Genomic DNA, 18,504 nt, shown 5'->3' with positions numbered 1-18,504 from the left:
TTGGTTTAGTTATTTCACAGGATTTACTAATTTTTTCCACTCTTCCTCCTCCTCCTCCCCCCCCCGTTCTTGCCATGTAGCTGTGGATTGCCAGAAGGAATGGGGGATCTGCTCTGTCAAAGCCTGGCTTGCTCTAATCTATCTGGCTTTATGCCTCCATCTTCTTTATTCCTTCCCTACATTAATGCTGTCACTTTGTGGTAGTCTAGAGAGCGATCTGATCTTTTCTGGGGGTGGGGAGAAGGTTTCATTCACATAAACCAAGACCTAGAGATGTTATACTGGGGAAAGGAAGGACTCTTTGGGTCAACACTAGACCTAATAGGCAACAAGTCTGATTTGCCCATTCCTCTTTCCATATTTTACCACATCTAAACCTATTCCACTGATTGTCCTTGTTGCTGACATTTTCTTGTTTTCATGACTTTGTTTTTCACTTAAACCCATTGCTCTGTATTTTACTAGTAGTGATCAAAGTGTATTAATCTTCCTCCTCTTGTATATTAACCCTCTCAGTGTTTTGTGTAGTTCTGACCCCCTAAATGGTTTTTTAAGACTACATTTTTCCATGTAAGGGATCACTGGGGTTGTTCTTACTGTCATTTTAGTTGATCACTGAAATGGGTCACTGACTTTCTCTTTAAACCTTAAATGTGACTATCCTTCTGAGTGTTCTCTATTAAGGTCTGTAAGCAGTTATACTCTCTCCTTTGCCCCTGCCTAGCATGACAGTCTCCTTATATTAGTCTTTTCTCCTTGCACAGATTCCTTTGCTGTTCTGTGGGTTGGGGTGGAACCATTTGTTACTACCTTCCAGTAATATTACACAATTATTTAGGATAAATTGGAATATTTTTTTCCAGTAGAGTCTATAGTAATGGAATTTTGATAAGTAATGGAATTTTGGCCTACATTAGCACTTGGGGCAGAATACTAGGATGAATGCTTCTTCTGGAAAGAGTGATATGACAACCAGAAGGATCTGGCCACATATGCATTCTTCCTACCAAAGGTGCCCAGTGTAGGCCTCTGAGCTTCTAGGGGCCTGGATCTTCAGGACTAGTAATAGAATTTAAGACCAGAAGGGAACACCAGATCATCTAGTGTGACTTGTATCTCACGAGCCATTAACAGCACCTGCACACTAAACGAAATTACCAAAATTAGACCGAAGTATTACAGGTAACAGGAGACTAAACTATTATATGCTACAGGCAGAGAATAGGTACCAAGGCTCCTGCAGTGGCAGGGAATCCTACGAAATAACCCATACCCACATGCTATAGAGGAAAGGAAAAAACCCCAAGGTTGCTGCCAGTCTGACCTTGGTGGAAATTCCTTCCTGACCTCACCCATATGGTGATCAGTTAGACCTTGAACATGTGAGGAAGAATGAACAAGCCAGAGAAGCACCTGAAGAGAGAGAGAGAGAATGCTTGGTGCCACCTTAGAAGCCCTGGCTTACTTCATCCAATGTCCCATCCCCAGTCTCTGCTCCAGAAGATGATCAACCCTCCTCCTCCCGCAGTACATTGGGAGCAGGACAGATGGGAAAGAGGAATAATGGAAAAAGCTTTCTTAACCCCTGCAGGTGACTGGCTGCAGCCTTTTAGGAACATAAGATAGAAACCAGATGGGAACCCCCCAGCTGAACTTAAGAGATCCTAGCTTAAGGTGCTAGTGTGGCTACAGGACTTGTAGAATATTTGGGTTAAAAAGCTTTCACCAGGTCACTGTTAAGATGGCACAGGCGGCTGGAATCCAAGCTAGTATAAAATTTTTTTCCCCCTGAAAGTAGTACTATCAGTGCTAATCCAGTAAAACATCTGACTTCCTTTGCTAAGGGATATGTAGTGGGGTGGTCACCCTGCTCTGGCCCTGAAGGGGTTAAAACAGCCCTGGGAGAGCCAATAGTAAAAGCAGCCCTGGAGAGGGCTACAGCTGGGAAAAGGGATTAAGACCAGCTAGAGGAAGCTGGCTATGTAGCTGACCACAGGTGTGCTGGCTTAATCAGGGCTGGCCCTTATAAGAGGGCTGTGGGCCAGAAGCTGGAGTCTCACTCTAGCCCTGGAGTGGGAAGGGCTAGCTGCCTGATAGCGAGGTACCTTGAGCAGAGCAGAGCAGGGCTGGGGAAGGGCAAAGGGAGCTGGGGAGCTCTAGCCTGGTAAACCCCCTGGCTGCAGGCCTTGGTAAAGGCCCACGAAGGTACTGGGGCTGCAGAGGGGCAGCCTGGGGATAAGCAGAGGCAGCTGGTCCCAACTCCTTACCAATGATAAGTGGCCATTACACTGCAGTCTGCCCCAGTGAGCGGGGGTTAGATGACTGGCAGGAGCCACTGAGGCAAGGTGGGTTTAGAGGGTTGGGGGTTCCCCAGGGAGGGGAGACCCAGAGTGTGGGGGTACTGCTGGGGCAGAACCCCAGGGTAAAGGACACGGGAGTCCGGGAGGGACATGAATGCCAGCGGCAGGTGAGACACCGGCCTGCAGAGGGTGCTCCGAAGGCTGGAAAGAGCTAATTCCCAAGATGACCAGCAAAAGGCGCTGCACTGGTGAGTCTCGCTTCAATACAAAGTGATGGAGAACGTGGGCATAGGCGGTCCACCCCTGACAGTCCTTGCTCTGTCCTTTGTGTCGGACTATTGCCTGGATCAGAGACTTGAGCGACAAAGGGTGGAGAAAAAGGATGGACTATTTGGTTTAGTTATTTCACAGGATTTATTAACTTTTTCCACTCTTCTCCCCCCTCCCAGTTCTTGCCATGTAGCTGTGGATGTATCTTATTTGCCAGAAGGAATGGGGGATCTGCCCTGTCAAAGACGGGCTTGCTCTAATGGAGCCTGTGTGGAGAGCCTGTGTGGCCTGGCTTGCTGAGCAGCAAGCAAGACTGCTTCAGCTGCTGTGGTGGAGGGCACGTGGACCTCATTAGGGGCCTGGGGCTGGAGGCTGGTGCCAGGCCTAAAAACTGTTTCGCCTGTGGGCGACCGGGACACTACAGATGTGAGTGCCCCTACTGGGATGGAGCAAGGAGGCCCCACCCAGAAAACACAACCTCTGTGAGGTCAACAGGGGGGCTCCAAACTTGTTGGGCCTATGGGGAGCCTGGGCACAGGAAGAGGGAGTGCCCCTATGGAACTCATAGGGCCCAGGCTAGCCCTGATGTGGCCAAAGGAAGGCACTGGATGTGCTTCCTGTGCCACAAGGGGGGCCAGGTAAGATGGCCTTGCCCCCAGAGAAAGAGGGGGAGGCTGGAGGATCGGGCTGGGTCGAAAACTGCCCCAAAGGAGAGAGTGGTGAGGACCAGGGCCCTAGAAAGAAGAGGGTCTGGGGCAGAGGGGCCCCAGATCAAAAGGGGAATCCATGTGGGGGCGAGACTTCACTGCTACTTTTGTTTTCCGATCTGTAAGATGAGGTCCTATTTATGTAGCTCACAGATGTGATGTTTTAACTGTTTGCAAAATGCTTGACAGCACCTTTCATTTGAGGATCTAAGAACTGAAGAGTATGGGGTAAACATGTCAAAACAGAAACAGAACAGAATAACCGTGTTAGTTTTGCAGTTTAAGTTATGGTGTTTGAGGCAATGCTGTACCTTTGATCTTAAACTGCTATACATAATATCGTCAGTCTATTGCCCAAAACAATAAATAAATCCTAGCTGAGTCTTTCTTTAGTCATCTAGTTAATTGTCATGTTTTAGAGTCATGCTTCCCTCCCTAGAGACTATCTACCCAGCAAAACATACTCATTGGAGCTGTTTACAACATTGGTGTTTCCTGTCCAGTAACAAAAGTGGGAAGTACCAAACTCTAGTAAATTGTCACTGTTGGCCACAAGAGGGTGCCATAGACTTTAGTTTCTTGGGTTGATACATTTTCAAACTATTACCTAAAATAGATTGATTTTGACCTGTTATAAATCCAGCTTAGAAGAATGCTGGGTCTGGGGGTCGAATACGTAGAGTTCACTTCTCTAACACTTCAAATTCTGTATGCTCTTGTCCACCAAAAAAAGGCATTCTATTACAGCTATCTAATAAAAAACTCATTCTTTTGTTTTTGTCGTTAATTTATGTTGTGAAAGGTGCTGGATTAGCAGCCCTGAAAATTAAAAGTTTTAAATTCACACTTGTCTAGCAAGAGGTGGTGGCATCACAGATTTTCCCACACCTGTCTCAACTTTCTCCAGGAGAAACCACCGCCAGTGGTTGACAGGTTTCCTTGTTCATTCAGTCCTTAGCACTTCTGCTGAATGGAGACAAACGCTGCTGACTGCCGTGGTGGTTTTGTCATGTGGACACTTGTCCACTAGCAAATGGACTGAGATATGTAAATCTCTTTTCCTAATGGTCAAATAGCCACTGGATAATTAACCTTTTTGTTTGCTGTGTATCTGGACCAGATTTGAACAAGTAGTCTAGAGTGTTATGAGCGGCTTGTGGTCAATCAGAGCAGGAGTCAGAAGTCAGGCTGAATCAGGTACCAGAAAGTCAGAGTCCAAGACAGGCCAGAGAGCAAACCAGTAATCAGTTGTCAGTAGGCACGAAGCATCTGGTTACTGGAGGTCAGAGCCTGAGATAGGCCTGGGAATAAACCAAGAGTCCGGCAGGTCAGAAACCAGAGTCTGGGATCTCTCTCTGAAATCGCAGGCAGTCTGTATTGTTGCTCAAACAACTCTCTGGCATAGCTTCTGGCTTAAGTCCCAGTCCCAGCCAATCAGTGGGCTGCAAGGAGCTGCCACTCAGGTCCTGCTAGGCAGTACTTCCTGCTGGGCCCAGCCTCGCATGGTCCTCCCGTGGGAGCCTAGCCTACGCCTCCTGTGGTGATGTGGAGGAGTCAGCACCCAGAACTCCCATGGTTCCAGGCTTTAGCTGTGCAGGCTCTTACACAGAGGAACAGTATTCAAGGAGATAGACCATTCAGCACTTGAAATATTACTGAGACCTTGTTAGACTGGACGACTTCTTGTTTTATGTTCCATCATGGCTGAGAAGCTCAATTCATCAGTTTCTAAGGTTAAACTCTTGGAGTTGGTCCAAAGGCTTCTCCAAAACAAGAACTTGTTTCAGGTCAGTATAATAGGTAGTTGGTATCACTTGGGTTTTTGATGGGATGAAGGCATGTAGGTAGTAAGAGACCAGAGAAGTGATAATTCGCTGTCATTGGAGGCTGGTTTATTTAATTTTTAACGCAAAGGGCCTAGTTGCTGTGATGATGATTAACCTGCAAACCAATAAAAGTAATGTATTTGAAAATGTTTGTTTTAAAAATTCTCCCTGTTGCTAATCCTACATTTAGAGAGCCCCAGTCATCCCCCCAGTTACCCACTAGATTCTAACTCTCATTATCAGCCTTGTGCATATAATCTTTCCAGTTTAAGTAGAATGGATGAGACTCTCTGGAACTTCCCAGTGAAGCTTCTTAAGCAACTGCTGAGTGAGAGGAGGTTGTCCCTCAAAAATGTTGCCTGGGGGGTAGAAAGGAACTAGATGTTAGGACAGGGGTTCTCAGGACAAATTTTTTGGTGGCCTTAGAGTGCGGCCACCAACTCTTGCTGGTTGCCGCTCTCTCACTTTTTCCTAAAACACTTAATTAGCTTTAGGAAAAACAAATAAATATGCACATTTACACGTCCAAATCATTGTAATTTATTTATTGCTAGCTAGTAAGTCTGTTGTCAAAAGTGATATTAACAAACATACTAGTATCATTTTTCACAGCAGACTTACTCAGCCCTGCCAAGCCTGGGGACAAATTAAGCCCTGGATGGGGGACTAGGGGCAGCATCGGGGGGGCTAGAGCCTGAAGCCCCGCCACTGCAGCCTGTTGCTGTACAGGCAGAGCCCGGGACTGGAGCCCGAAGCCCCATGGCCAAAGCCTGCCACCCCTCTAGCCCAGGGCTGAACCCCAGAGTCTGAGCCCTACTGCCCTCTGGGAATGTAGAGAGCTCACTGGGTGCCTGCTCCTCCAGTGTTGTGCCCCAGGTGTCTCCAAAGGGGGGCAAGGCCCAACCCCTGCTGGTGGCCCCAGCAACTAACACAAAGGCAAGGCATCCAGGAACAATGGGGGGGGAGGGGCTGCTACTTTGCCCCTCCTACCCCAACCCAGGAGGCTGTGGCTGCAAGAAAAGTCCCTGCTGGCCACATGCAGCCATGGTGGTCGCATTTGAGAGAGGCTGTGTTAGGACTGCTTGATTTCATTTGTGGTTCTGCCTCTGACTTGCTTTGTGACCTTAACCTCTCTGTCCTTCACATGCTCTGTCTGTAAAATGTAGATAATACCTAACTCACAGGCCCCTTGTGAGACTAATGCTTGTAAAGCAGCTCAACATCTCTAACTGAAAGATTTATTATTATTTTTTAAGTCTAACTAATAGGACCTGTTCTGACTACCACAAAAACATGGTAAGCTGACAAAGCCCAATAGAGGAGTGTATAAGTTTGGGTCTTTGCCCATGATCCCCATTAAAGATCACTTCATCCAGTGCTACAGTCTAGCTACCTGTAGGCCAAAATGCAGCCTTTGTTTAGACAAGAAATAGAGAGATGATTCTATTAAAACTTCAGTGGCAATTTTAGTGTGCAATATGGTTTATGCCTCTTGGCATTTAGTCAAGACCAAGTTACATAATCAACTACTAATTGGTGCCTTGATTAAAAAAAAAAAAAAAACCCACTCATTTTAATGTTTTAGCCCTGCAACTAATTATGTGGAAAAGCTCCTAAAAGAAAAAGTGAGAGAAACAAGGAAGAGAACCTGAAATGGAGAAATGCCTCACAGATCACAGTAGTGTCAAGGTGTTCACCATGACTTTAGATCATAAGCCAAACTAATGCATAATAGCTAGTGAGGTCTATATAAATGTGGGAATAAAGTACTGAAGTTGGTTCATATTTGTAGTCAACACATTGGGAGTGTGTACTTTGAAAAGAATTATGGAGTTTTCCTACATCTAGCCCAAGGGACTGTAAACCTGTGAAACTTGTGCCAGCAAAATAGGCTATAACAGAAATCAAAGTGGAATTAACAGGTCAAATCATTAATGACCAGTGGGATTGCTTATTTCCCTTTCTGTAGGTTAATGTGATTTGCCTACATATTACATTCTCTCATAATCAATTAGATTCTCCAGAGAATTGTGGTCTGAACAGATTGTTGATGGTTTTAGAACCAGCTGCTGCTTTTCAATGTCAGGCATCTTGAAAGTGACACTATAGTGCTTGTTCAACAGGCTGAGAACTGGTGCATGTTCATAGGGGCCCCACATTAATGTTCTTCTAATGTCTTTAGATATATTTCTAACACGTTAATCAGGCTGAACATTTAAAAACAAAGCAGAAACAGATGACTGCAAATCACAAGAAACTAAGCAGTGAATGGGAGTTTTCTGGTATAATACACAGATGCCTGTTTATTTCCCATGGGACATGTACATTCACGGACATGTTTATCTCCTGTGTTATACAGGTGTCTGTTTTCTTCTATTCTACAGTAGCCTGTCACTTTAGATGTGGCAGGGCTTCTGTTTACACTCTGCAGCTGCAAGGGATACTGGCAGCTGAGTGGCAGGCCTTAGGAAAGCAATATTTTCACTCCCCGAGGGGACCAGCTGTAGTAAGACAAACTCCTCTTCACTGTCTGTTGGGAGCATCTGAAGCAAGAGCAGAAGCCAGGAATTCCTCCTTATACTTTTCCTTACAGGGTATTGGCAAATGTGCAGAGGGGGAGGAGATAATCCCCTTGGAATGCAACAATTAATACTTGTGCAATCATTGCTCCATTTCAAGGGGATTAGCACATAGAGGCAATTAGAGCAGAGTGAAGCTTCACTATAAATTCCAATGCACTAAAATGCAGAGGCGCAGTATAGGACTGCCTCTAGATCAGGCGTTCTCAGGACAAATTTTTTGGTGGCCTCAGAGTGCGGCCACCAACTCTTGCTGGTTACCGCTCTGACACTTACTTAATTAGCTTTAGGAAGAACAAATAAATATGCACATACACACATCCAAATCATTGTAATTTATTTATTGCTAGCTAGTAAGTCTGCTGTGAAAAGTGATATTAACAAACATACCATTATCACTTTTCACAGCAGACTTACTCAGCCCTGCCAAGCCTGGGGACAAATTAAGCCCTGGATGGGGGACTAGGGGCAGCATCGGGGGGGCTAGAGCCTGAAGCCCCGCCACTGCAGCCTGTTGCTGTACAGGCAGAGCCCGGGACTGGAGCCCGAAGGACCACGGCCAGAGCCTGCTACCCCAGGGCTGAACTCCATAGCATGAGCCCCACCGTCCCTGGGAAGGTTGGGGACTCACCGTCTGCCTGCTTCTCCAGCATTGTGCCCCACGTGTCTCCAGAGGGGGCAGGGCCCAACCCCTTCTGGCAGCCCCAGCAACCAACACCAAGGCAAGGCATCCAGGAGCAACAGGGACGGGGAGAGGCCTCTACTTTACCCCCAGTTCCTCCAGCCCAGGAGGCTGTGGCTGCATTTGAGAAACGCTGCTCTAGACTACGTTTTGTCAATATTAAGTCACTAGCTTGCATACTTTAAACAGTGATATGCACACTTCTCTTTTCTTTGCAGTGTCTTGTGCATGAATGGCAGGTCCAGCTGTGGGCTACAGCCTGCTCACCATACAGAACTACTACTGTCTATTCAGTATCCATTATCTTTGTGTGAGCATCTCCAAAAATTATTGTAAGAGCTTGGTGTTGAATTAGTTTTTGGGGACTACAATACTACCATTTATTGCTGAAAATAGGCCAGGCTCTACAGACATTGACTTTCTCCAATGTCTTCCAGATCCTCTAACAGGTGACAGAGGTATTAAGTTTGTCTGCAAATACTAACTGTACTAGGTAGGATCAGGAGAATCAGATCTGCTGATAACAGATCTGCCCTTAATCCCAGCAGTCTGTGGTGATGATTATGGGTAGGGTCTCTGGGTAGCAGTGCATGAGCCAGAGGGCAGTGTGTCATTATTTTTATCCCCAGTTTGACTGTGGAGCAGGTTCATTTTTAGTTTTCATTTATTTCCTGTTTAAACTCCAAACCCTGCTGCTTCTTTATACCTCAGGCAAGCACACCCAGCAAGAATGAAAACAGGCTGCCTTTGGGGATGAATTAGCCTCCTGCATCAGAGAAGCTTGTGCTAGGCCTGCCTGTGGCCAGAGAGAGAGAGATTGGCATATTGACACAGCGTCTGGTGAACGTATGCTTTGTGTACTCTAGGAAATTTACCAATCATAGACAACAGGTGCCAGAAGCAGGTGCAGCTTAACCACGCTGAGCACTGTTGAAATAGAAGTGTACAGTATACCAAACTCTTCAGTACAGGTCCAGAAACCATGATTAAACCCATCTCCCTCTGCCAATAATGGGTAATTTCCCCAATAAACATGGTGCTAGACATATAGTCAAGGTAGCTAAAAGCCTCTCTTAACTCTTCAGAGAAGGTCTGCTGTCTCCACTGTGGACTTGACTCACTATAAAGTTGCAAGATTTGACAACATTGCATTGATGAGCATTTTGTCCAGTTTTGTTATAAATATTCCGAGAAATGGAGTTCCCCACCACTTCCTGGTGGAGACTCTGCCATAACTTAATAGATCTCCTTGTTACGAAGGTTTTTTTATGTATTCAAACTAAAATTTCCCTTTCTTAATTTCATCTCATAATTCTTAGTTACCTCCTTTTGTACCAGCCTAAATAATTCTGGTCCTTTTATCGGCCTGTTGCTGCTCAAGTCAGTGGTAAAAAATCTTATCGGGGAATTTTGGGGAGATGTGTGGTCTGACCACCCTCTGGCTCCCATTGCTGTTCCTTTGGTCCCTTTAAAAATTCTGGGGCCTCATGTCCCAGAGTGCTCTGGACTCCTAGGTTTTATTCCCAGCTCTGCCTGCCTTGGCAAGCTAATTTCTCCATCTACATACTGGGCGTAATAATGCTTAGCTGCTGCATCAGGCATGTTTCTGAGACTAATTTAATTCTTTGAGCTCCTCAAGTGAAAACACTGTGGAATGGCTCAGTATTATTAACACTGTCAGCCGACAACAGCTAGCCAACTGACTAAGAGAAGAGGCCAGGAGAATGAAATCTACCAAGTTACTGTTCACTTGAAATAACTCTTCTGTTACTGCCTATATAGTTTGCTAAGTTGGAACTGGGCTACTAAAAGGTGCCTCGGTAGTCTCCCATTTGAGCCTTTTATTTTGAATTGTATATTAAGTGCTGGTTGAAGGTGTTAGATTGAAAGCCCCAAGGAGTCCTATTAATTCCCAGAGCATAACTGTTCTGGTAGAAGCAGGGCAAACATCCCCGACTGCATCCTGCTAGTGTGTCTCAACGGCGTCACGGAGGGACCGCTTCTAGGGATGAGAGGGTTGTTCAGTCTGCTGGCCCACTCAGGCCTTTAGTGAGAGGAGATGTAGCGTATGTAGCTCGGACACTGCAATGCCATTTGTTTTAAAGGTACTACGCCTTTACATTTTCTAAGAACTCTCCCTCTGTGCGGAGGTCAGCAGCCATTTTATTCTGAGTTGTGGCAGCCTGTCCAGGGGGCGCCGACTGAGTCTCTGCGGGAGAGTGCACGCTGTGCGTCTCCTCCCCTAAAGGCTGCAGCAACTCTGAGAACAAAATGGCAGCTGAACTCTGAGGCGAGAGAGGCAGTTCTTAGCTATGTAAAGGAAGGGGCAGCACCTTTAAAACAAAAGGCATCGCAGTTTCCCAGCTACCTACACCCAACAGGGGCCTGTTAGTTCCAAATTTCATGGTGCTTTCCTGTCATGTGGACGCTTGTCTACAGGGAACAAAATTGAGACCAACTCCTTTTACGCAGGCCACCGAGTAGCCGAAAGAGGATAACAAGTTGTGGTCACTGGTGGCCGGTTCTGGATTTAAATCAGTGACCCAAGATGAAAAGCTCCGCCAATCCCCTGAGCCATGTAGCTGTCCGAGGATGAGCGTGGTATGCCCTGAGTTGTGTTTTCACCTCTGTTTCTGATTTACTGTACTATGCGTGCCCTGCGTACTTTATAGGCTTCTTGTAGAAGTTCAGCTGCTGCTGATTTAGAATTTCTGAGGCTCTATCAGAAAAACTAATAAAAGAGGGGAAAAAAAGAGAACCCCAATCATCAATACCAAGAATATGAAACCAAACCTCTAAAGCTTCCTGGTTGTGAAGCAAAAGAAGGAGTGTGTGTTTCAACCACACTGCCGGCAGGTGGACTCTGAAAGATCTTATAGACCTCGCACTTCCTGTGGAGACAGCCAGAAGAACAAAGCCAGTGGAGGTGCCTTTTCTCCTCACCATCCCACTATCTGTTAACTCGCAGCCTCCAGCCCCTCAGTGCAATCCGGGGGAGCAAGATGAAGTGGAAGGGGATTGTTATCTCTGCTGTCCTGCAGGCACAGCTCCCAATTACAGGTATGGCCAGCTTTTCATATTACAAGGAACTATTTTAAAACCTTTTTGAGGTGGGGACAAAACACAACGTTTCTGTCGGATCCCCGCCCTTCTGGTAGCAGGAGGGCATCTGCGTGTGAACCTCTAGCATGTCTGTCCTCCTAATTATGACTAGTTATGCACTAGTTCAGAACCGGCAGCTGCAGGACTTGCTGAAAATGAAGTCTTTGCTATAAAGAAATCCTTTGGAAGGTGGGGAGCGGCAAATGAGGCAGCAGCTACCTACCATTGATGAGGCCTGCCTTTGTTGTGTCACAGTAAAAGATATGGCAGCTGAATAACATCTTGTAATTAAATGGGGTTTCTAACCCTCCCCCCAACAGTTCTCTCTCTGGGATTTAAAAAATGAGAAGTTGATATGCTGAGTGCAACCACCTTCAATATGCTGCCCAAGAGATACCTTTAATTTAGCTGGATAGAGTAAGCACTGTGTTGATCTTTAGTGGCATGTTCAGTCCTTGGTTTCCAATAAACGTCACACCCTAGCAGCTCAGAAGCTGCTGTTGAGGGATTAGAGGAAGGGTAAAAAGGCTATGATTCCCCCCATCTTCTTCTATACCTGTACATTTGCTTTCAGCAGATGTAACTAATCAAAATGAATGAAGTTTCCTTACCTTATGTGTGTGTTTGGTGGGTGTTTATAAAACGACTCCACTCAGGCAGACAGTGGAGTGGGTTTAACATGCAAACATGCACGATTTAAGTTAATTTGGGGGAAGATGGGTGTAATTTTAATAATCCGTAAAATCAAGGAAAACTAGATCAATTTAATTTGCATCTAGAGAAGGGACAGGAAAAGGCCTGAATTTGAATAAGTCAGCAAACATGAAAGACAGTGAGGCCACCTTCAAGTGTATGTAGAAAACCCATATGAAGAGTTTCATCGTTTTCTCTAGTCAACGTACACAACCAATGCACCATAAACAGCGCTTTTACATGAAGTGTTTTGGGGACCTCAATAAACTTTCAAATAAACAAGGTTTTTGGTGATTAGGGAAATGACCCAAAGCATTCACTGCTGCTCTGCAACATAATCATGTTCTAGTTAACCTGTGTACCATATATTTCAATAGGATTTTAAACTAGATTTGCATTCTCTGCAGTAAGTACTCACAGCTACATTTATGTTAATATATAACAATAATATATCCATTTGGGATATTAATGTGTTTCTACATACATTGAGCTGTGTGTGCACATGCAGAAGTATAAGATGTGTACCAAAAGTAGGAAAAGCATTTTTCTGTCCTCTTAGAATATTTTCAAAATGCACAAAGGCCTAGGATGTCTGAAGGAAAGGTGATTGTACTTATAAGCACGTAAAGATTTAGAAACTACTTAGGGTCAACATTTGTTTCTCTGATCCTTCTTCTTTCATTCTTTTATAAAACATCAGTATCTAGCATGCTACAGGTTCTTGCTCTTTTGTTCTTTTTTTAGCAGAAAGGCCATACTGAAAAAACAGAGCAATTTAATCAAATATCCTAATTACTAAAGTATCAACTTTATTAAGGTCTCTCTGTTCACACACCTTGGGGATAACCACGCTCACAGGAAGAGACTATTTAGCTATGACACACCCTGGACCAAATTTTGCTCTATGTACAATTCCTGTTGATTTAAATGGAGATGGTTGTGTATGTATCTGAAGGCAGAAGTTCTGGCTGGGTAGTTGCAATATTATGAAGACCTTTTCACATTTTGGATTGAATGTAGGGTAAGAGGATGATAGTGCAGATTCCATGGAATAATTCAAATGGTATATAGGTACACTAACAAAGATGTGAGCTCTTCACTATTAATTTAGTCTAAACTATTGCCAGGCAGATGAATTTTTGGGGTTAAAACTAAGAACCCTGAATCCGGGACCTTCCGTTATTTAGAGTAAATAGGAGCCTTCTTAAAACAAAGTATATTTTTATTTTTCACAGAACATGTTTGCTTTAAGCAGACCGTCACTAAGTGGAATTGTAGATGGCACTTTACAATTCATGCATACTATGGCGCTCAGGATTTTCAGTCTTCTTCTCTATAGGAGTCTGCTTGTTTTGTAGTTAGTCCAGCAAAAGGTGCTGGCCCCAGGAATGGTAGCTGGAGAGCAACCATGCATTTTCTTTTTGCTCTCAACAGTGTTGAGCCAAATACATCAAGCACCAGAAACTTTTTTTAAGAGTAGTTCAAGCTATGGACTAAAGCCGCAAAATTCTGATTTAGCCATCAACCCCAGCCCACAAATTTGAGGATGTTCTGAGTTGGGGTTTGACCAATAAAGCGAGAGGAGCTGCTGGAGAAATTCAGATCCACGTTTGGATTTTGGAATGCTTCCCCTTTCCATAGTTCAGCAGGATTGGATCTAGAGGTCTGATTCAGGCCTTCCTATAAATATTTCACTAGAAGGAGTTTATAAAAGAAAATAAATATGTTCTGAGTCTCTGAGCAGAGTGATTTTGTTTATCACGCTGTACTCTGCTGTTTAGGGAAATTCTGTTAAAAGACCTTTCTTCTGTCTGTCCTTCAAGAACCGCCCCCAAAACAAAAAAAAACCCTAAAAGCCCTGCAATATGCTGCAGTGATGGACACAAACCATTGCAGTTTCCAATAGCAATATGGCCGTGTTGGGGCAGTACTGCCTTTTTTTTCTGGGGGGGAAATCAGCTTAATATAAGAGCCATATGAAGACATGCAACAGGGTCCTAAAAGGGACAAATTCTCACGAATTCTCAAAATCTGCTGTTGAATTGAACCCCGCACTGGATTATTCGTGTTGGCTGTAGGGAAGCTAGAAACGTCCACCGTGGAAAGACATCACTCACACCGTGGAAAGACATCACTCACACATTTAGCTGCCCTATGCAACCGCTCCTTTTACCCATAGGGTAGCGTGCAACTCAGGAACGATTTGCTAATCACCACATGGGTAACAGGAAGAAATGGGCAGTGTTGTGTGTTAAGGGTTCATTTGTTCGTTCCTTCCTTAAAATAAGTTATTTAGAAGATCTACACTTTAAAAAACAGAAAAAAAATTTCTTGTTTACAAATACATCCTGGATACTTCAAACAAATGTAAAGAGAATATTTTTAGGTGCCACCCTCCATATCATCTACACTGTCCTTGCTGTATTCTTGGCACTAATGCAAAAATCTACCAGGGACTTAATTTAATAATAATTGTGCTTCTTTCTACTCACAATGATTCATTAATAATTCATGATAAATACTCAGAAATGGGACGTTTGCGCATCAGACAAAATGTAGGCAAATATAGCCCTTCTTTATAATGGGCTATTTATTAAGCTCCTACAGTGCTAAATTCAGTTTCTTTAGCGATCATTATATGTCATATCGTAAGCGCTCTCTTAAAACAATACCATCTTAAATTCTTAATGAGTGAGGTAACAGGTTAATGATTCACTCCATCTGACTCCCCCCCATGCAATAGGGAGTGTACTTAAAATGGAAGGAGCCATTTGAAAATGTATAACTATATTTCCAGTACAAGTCTAGCCTTGTTATACTGTTGGACTATGTAGATAAATTGAAGAAATCGGGTAGGTTGCTAATAACGGATGCAAATTCATACAACATGTAGTTTAGATACCCATTATTTGTGGAATCCATGCACACTGTTAAATTATGATTTTGAAATACAAAATATCAAACAAAAAAAAGTTTTAGATCTCACAAAATAACATCCCCCCCCCAAATCTTTTAAATTCTAATTAACTCCATGTTTATAGCAGTAAGAATTTTAAAGTCCTTATCATTATATAACTATAGCCAAGACAACACCCCTGGCCACCATCTAGAACTTTAAAATGTGTCTGTGAAGGAACAGATGGGGGCCTGTTAAATAACAGATATGGTACATTTGCTCATTTAGGAAGGCATGGGCAGAAGACACAGCATTGAAAAAAAAAACACCCCGAGAAAATGTCAGGCCTGCCAAAAGCATCTCCTCTGTCTGTCTGTGTTGAAAATATTTCCGTGTCATATGTATATAACTTGGATCAAAACCTACATTAAAATGTTGTTACTCCTTTTATTTTCTTGCTAAGAAAGTGTCTCTACTTACTGAATCTTGGAGAAATTGGGCTTTACAACCTTTTTTTTGATGTGCAATAATGTTACCTGATGTTTGGAGACTAGCTCTGACTGTAGATCTGTTAACAACATTTATTTCTCTTTCTTTAAAAAAGTATGTGTAATCTGTATCCCTTAGGAATGAGGTTTAGAATCAAATTTTTCAAAGAAGGGGATAAAAGCTTTGCTATGTGAAATCCCACATTGCCATGCACAGGTGATTAGTATTCACATATACAAACCAGATAACTGCATACATATGAGTAGTTGAGTTTGCAGTTCCTCAATTTGCACATGCAAATACTTGTTCGCCGAAAACTGGGAAGAAAATGGGTGTGTGAATGTTTAGCTGTGTGCAACTGGTGTGTGAGCACTTGTGTGTGTGCAAGGGGTAAATGGAAGTGTTTGTGGGTGCACCATTTGCTCCCTCCTTTGACAATTTAGCCATTAAAAACAGAGAAGAAAGACCATACCTAGCCATGCTCTTTCCCCAACCCTTAAACACGCACACCCGTCAGTGCGTGTACAAGTTTTGTTCAAAGGCGTGGAAGCTGAATTTTAATTTTAAATATATGTTTCAAATATTTAAAAAACCAAAATTGCTAGAAACCACCCACTGCAATTTGAAAGCCCTCTCTGCTTTTTGTTTGTGATCATTCCTTATAAGATTAGTTAGTTAGTCTACTGAATTGGAAATGACCACAGTCAACTTGGAGAGAAAAAGAATCCTAAACCAAAGGAAAAGACAAAATGAAAAAGCTGGTACACGGCCACTTTCTGCACCACTGTTGTTATTCTGTAACATGGCTGAAAGCAGGTTCCTGAGCCAATTCAAATATTATTGTGTACAACATACAGCCTACATGTTGTTATTTTGACATAATCACAGTGAAATAATACTTGCACATCTCCATCTGTCTCCTGATGCTTTCTGAAGAAAATAGTACTGACTGATTTGTGAAATTTCTGAGTGAAGGAGAAGTCACCCGAATAACGTTATGCTCTTTGGAAGCACAAATACTACAGTATAAGAACTTAGAAGTGGTGGAGGAAGGGACTGTAATATTACCAAGCAACTGATATAATACAAGGCACGGTAGAACAGAATGGGAGTGCGTAGGGGGTAGCAGTGTTACCAACTCTCATGTTTTTTTTCTCAAGTCTTGCAATATTTGGTGATTTTCTTAAAGCCCCAACTCCTGGAATCATGGGATTAGGTGTGAATCTCAGCTTCCATTAAAAATAAAAGTTTTCAGCCCTCAGGACTGCAATTCAAAGTCAGACAATGTGAACCAGAAAGGCTCAAAAACCAGAAAGCAAATTTCCTCCCTGAATTTTTTTTTAAATCTCATGATTTTGAGGGGACCTGATCATGATTTTTGAACAGTATGGATTGGCAATATTGAAAATTCATTCTTTGACCGGAAAGCTATTGAACTTTTAGAGCAGGAGAACAGATAGTTTAGCGCATCTGGGGGTGCGAGATGCCCTTTCTGGGGGTGCGAGACATGCCAGATTTTTTTAGAAGGTAAATCATCGAAAACACAAATTAAGTACCGGCACATAAATACAACTACTTTGTTTCATCAAACCTATGTATTTATTTAAAAATGTATAATGTTAACTATTACTGTAATATACAAACAAAAATATATCTAGGTTTAAAGAACTGACCTATTTCAATGATTTTTGATAAGGAGTGCAAGAACATTTTTTGAGAACCAAAGGGGTGCAGGCTGCAGTAAAGGTTAAGAACCACTGGTATAGAGGGAGTGGGGATATCCACAGTTTCTTCCAGTGCAAATAAATCTCTGGAGCCTGTACATTAAGACACACAGCTCTTAAATGAGAGCTGGAAAATGGCTACTCTCAGTAACCTGCTCCGAGTTTTAGAAAGACACCCAAAAAGCCTACTCTGATGAGAGAGTGACAAAGGATTTAATACCAGGACAGTGTCTTATGCCAACATTACCAGGGCAAAATCTCTTGCCAGTGTCTTCATTCTGTGTTTGCCCCCCAACTGTGAGTAGTGAAAACAAGCAGACAAAACCACCTTTATTTAAAAAAAACCCCAAAACCTGACCCTACGCTGGTCTACAAGGACTGGACCCAAACACTGCACTAATGGTATTTTAAGCCTTAGTGTTTTGGTAACTTCGGGGTAGAATATTGATATATTTTTTAAAAAAGTGACTATACAGCAAAACTGGGTGAATATTGCATGCTTTTAAAAATGGATAGTCATTCAGATTTTGTAATGAATTTGCTCTAGCCATACACATGCCCCTTTTGTGTTCACTTCTGATCAACATTAGAGTGGTGGAGTTTTATTTGTATAAATGCAGCAACCAAACTTTAAATCCACTTGGACAAACATTCATTTCACAGTCCCACCAATGCTTGCCCACCAACCAGTCATGGATCAGAAACAAATGTATTTGGCTTAGATGATAAATCCCAATTAAACGACACAGCTCGGCTGTCGTGTATTGAAGACTAGCAGTAAGATGTTTGCGATCAATCAATCCATACAGTTAAAACAATGTTTTTAAAAAAACAAAAAACAAAACAACCTCGGGGAAACTCTGATCCGCTGCAAACATTCCACAAGCGGAAAGCTAAATTAATGAAGTATAATGGTTCACTAAATTAGACGCACATTTTTTTCAGCATAGATTGGACCTTATTTTTTAAAACCTCAGTCATATAATATTTCTCTCCCCCTTCTCCCATCCTTTGGGACAAGTTTCTTAATGAGATGGATCACATTTCTGATCTACATTCTGATCCACATGGGTGGATCCCTATGCCTGTGTGGAGACCTGTTGAACTTGGCCTATGTGGATTGGACAGTACGTTGGGAGCCTAAAGTCATGGTATTTGTACTGTGCATACGCTCATCTTGGAGAGAAGTATTTTAGCAGATAATCCTCAGAGGACTTTGCTATTGATTTTATGTGG

General features: G+C 43.1%; 1 protein-coding gene across 2 annotated transcripts in view; it reads left to right on the top strand.

The window, feature by feature from the left end:
- Positions 1-81: 81 nt before the first annotated feature.
- CD247 (CD247 molecule) overlaps positions 82-18,504 on the top strand; it is a 98,816-nt gene continuing 80,393 nt past the window's right edge. For both annotated transcript variants that reach the window (XM_073304902.1, XM_073304892.1), the window contains exon 1: positions 82-11,424. In XM_073304902.1, coding sequence (XP_073161003.1) covers positions 11,367-11,424 — 58 coding nt within the window. In that variant the 5' untranslated portion in view covers positions 82-11,366. The remainder of the gene's footprint in view (positions 11,425-18,504) is intronic.

Source organism: Lepidochelys kempii, chromosome 1, assembly GCF_965140265.1.
Source record: "Lepidochelys kempii isolate rLepKem1 chromosome 1, rLepKem1.hap2, whole genome shotgun sequence".
NCBI lineage: Eukaryota > Metazoa > Chordata > Testudines > Cheloniidae > Lepidochelys > Lepidochelys kempii.
The sequence above is the reverse complement of the archived record's forward strand: the minus strand, read 5'-3'. Positions and strand labels throughout refer to the sequence as shown.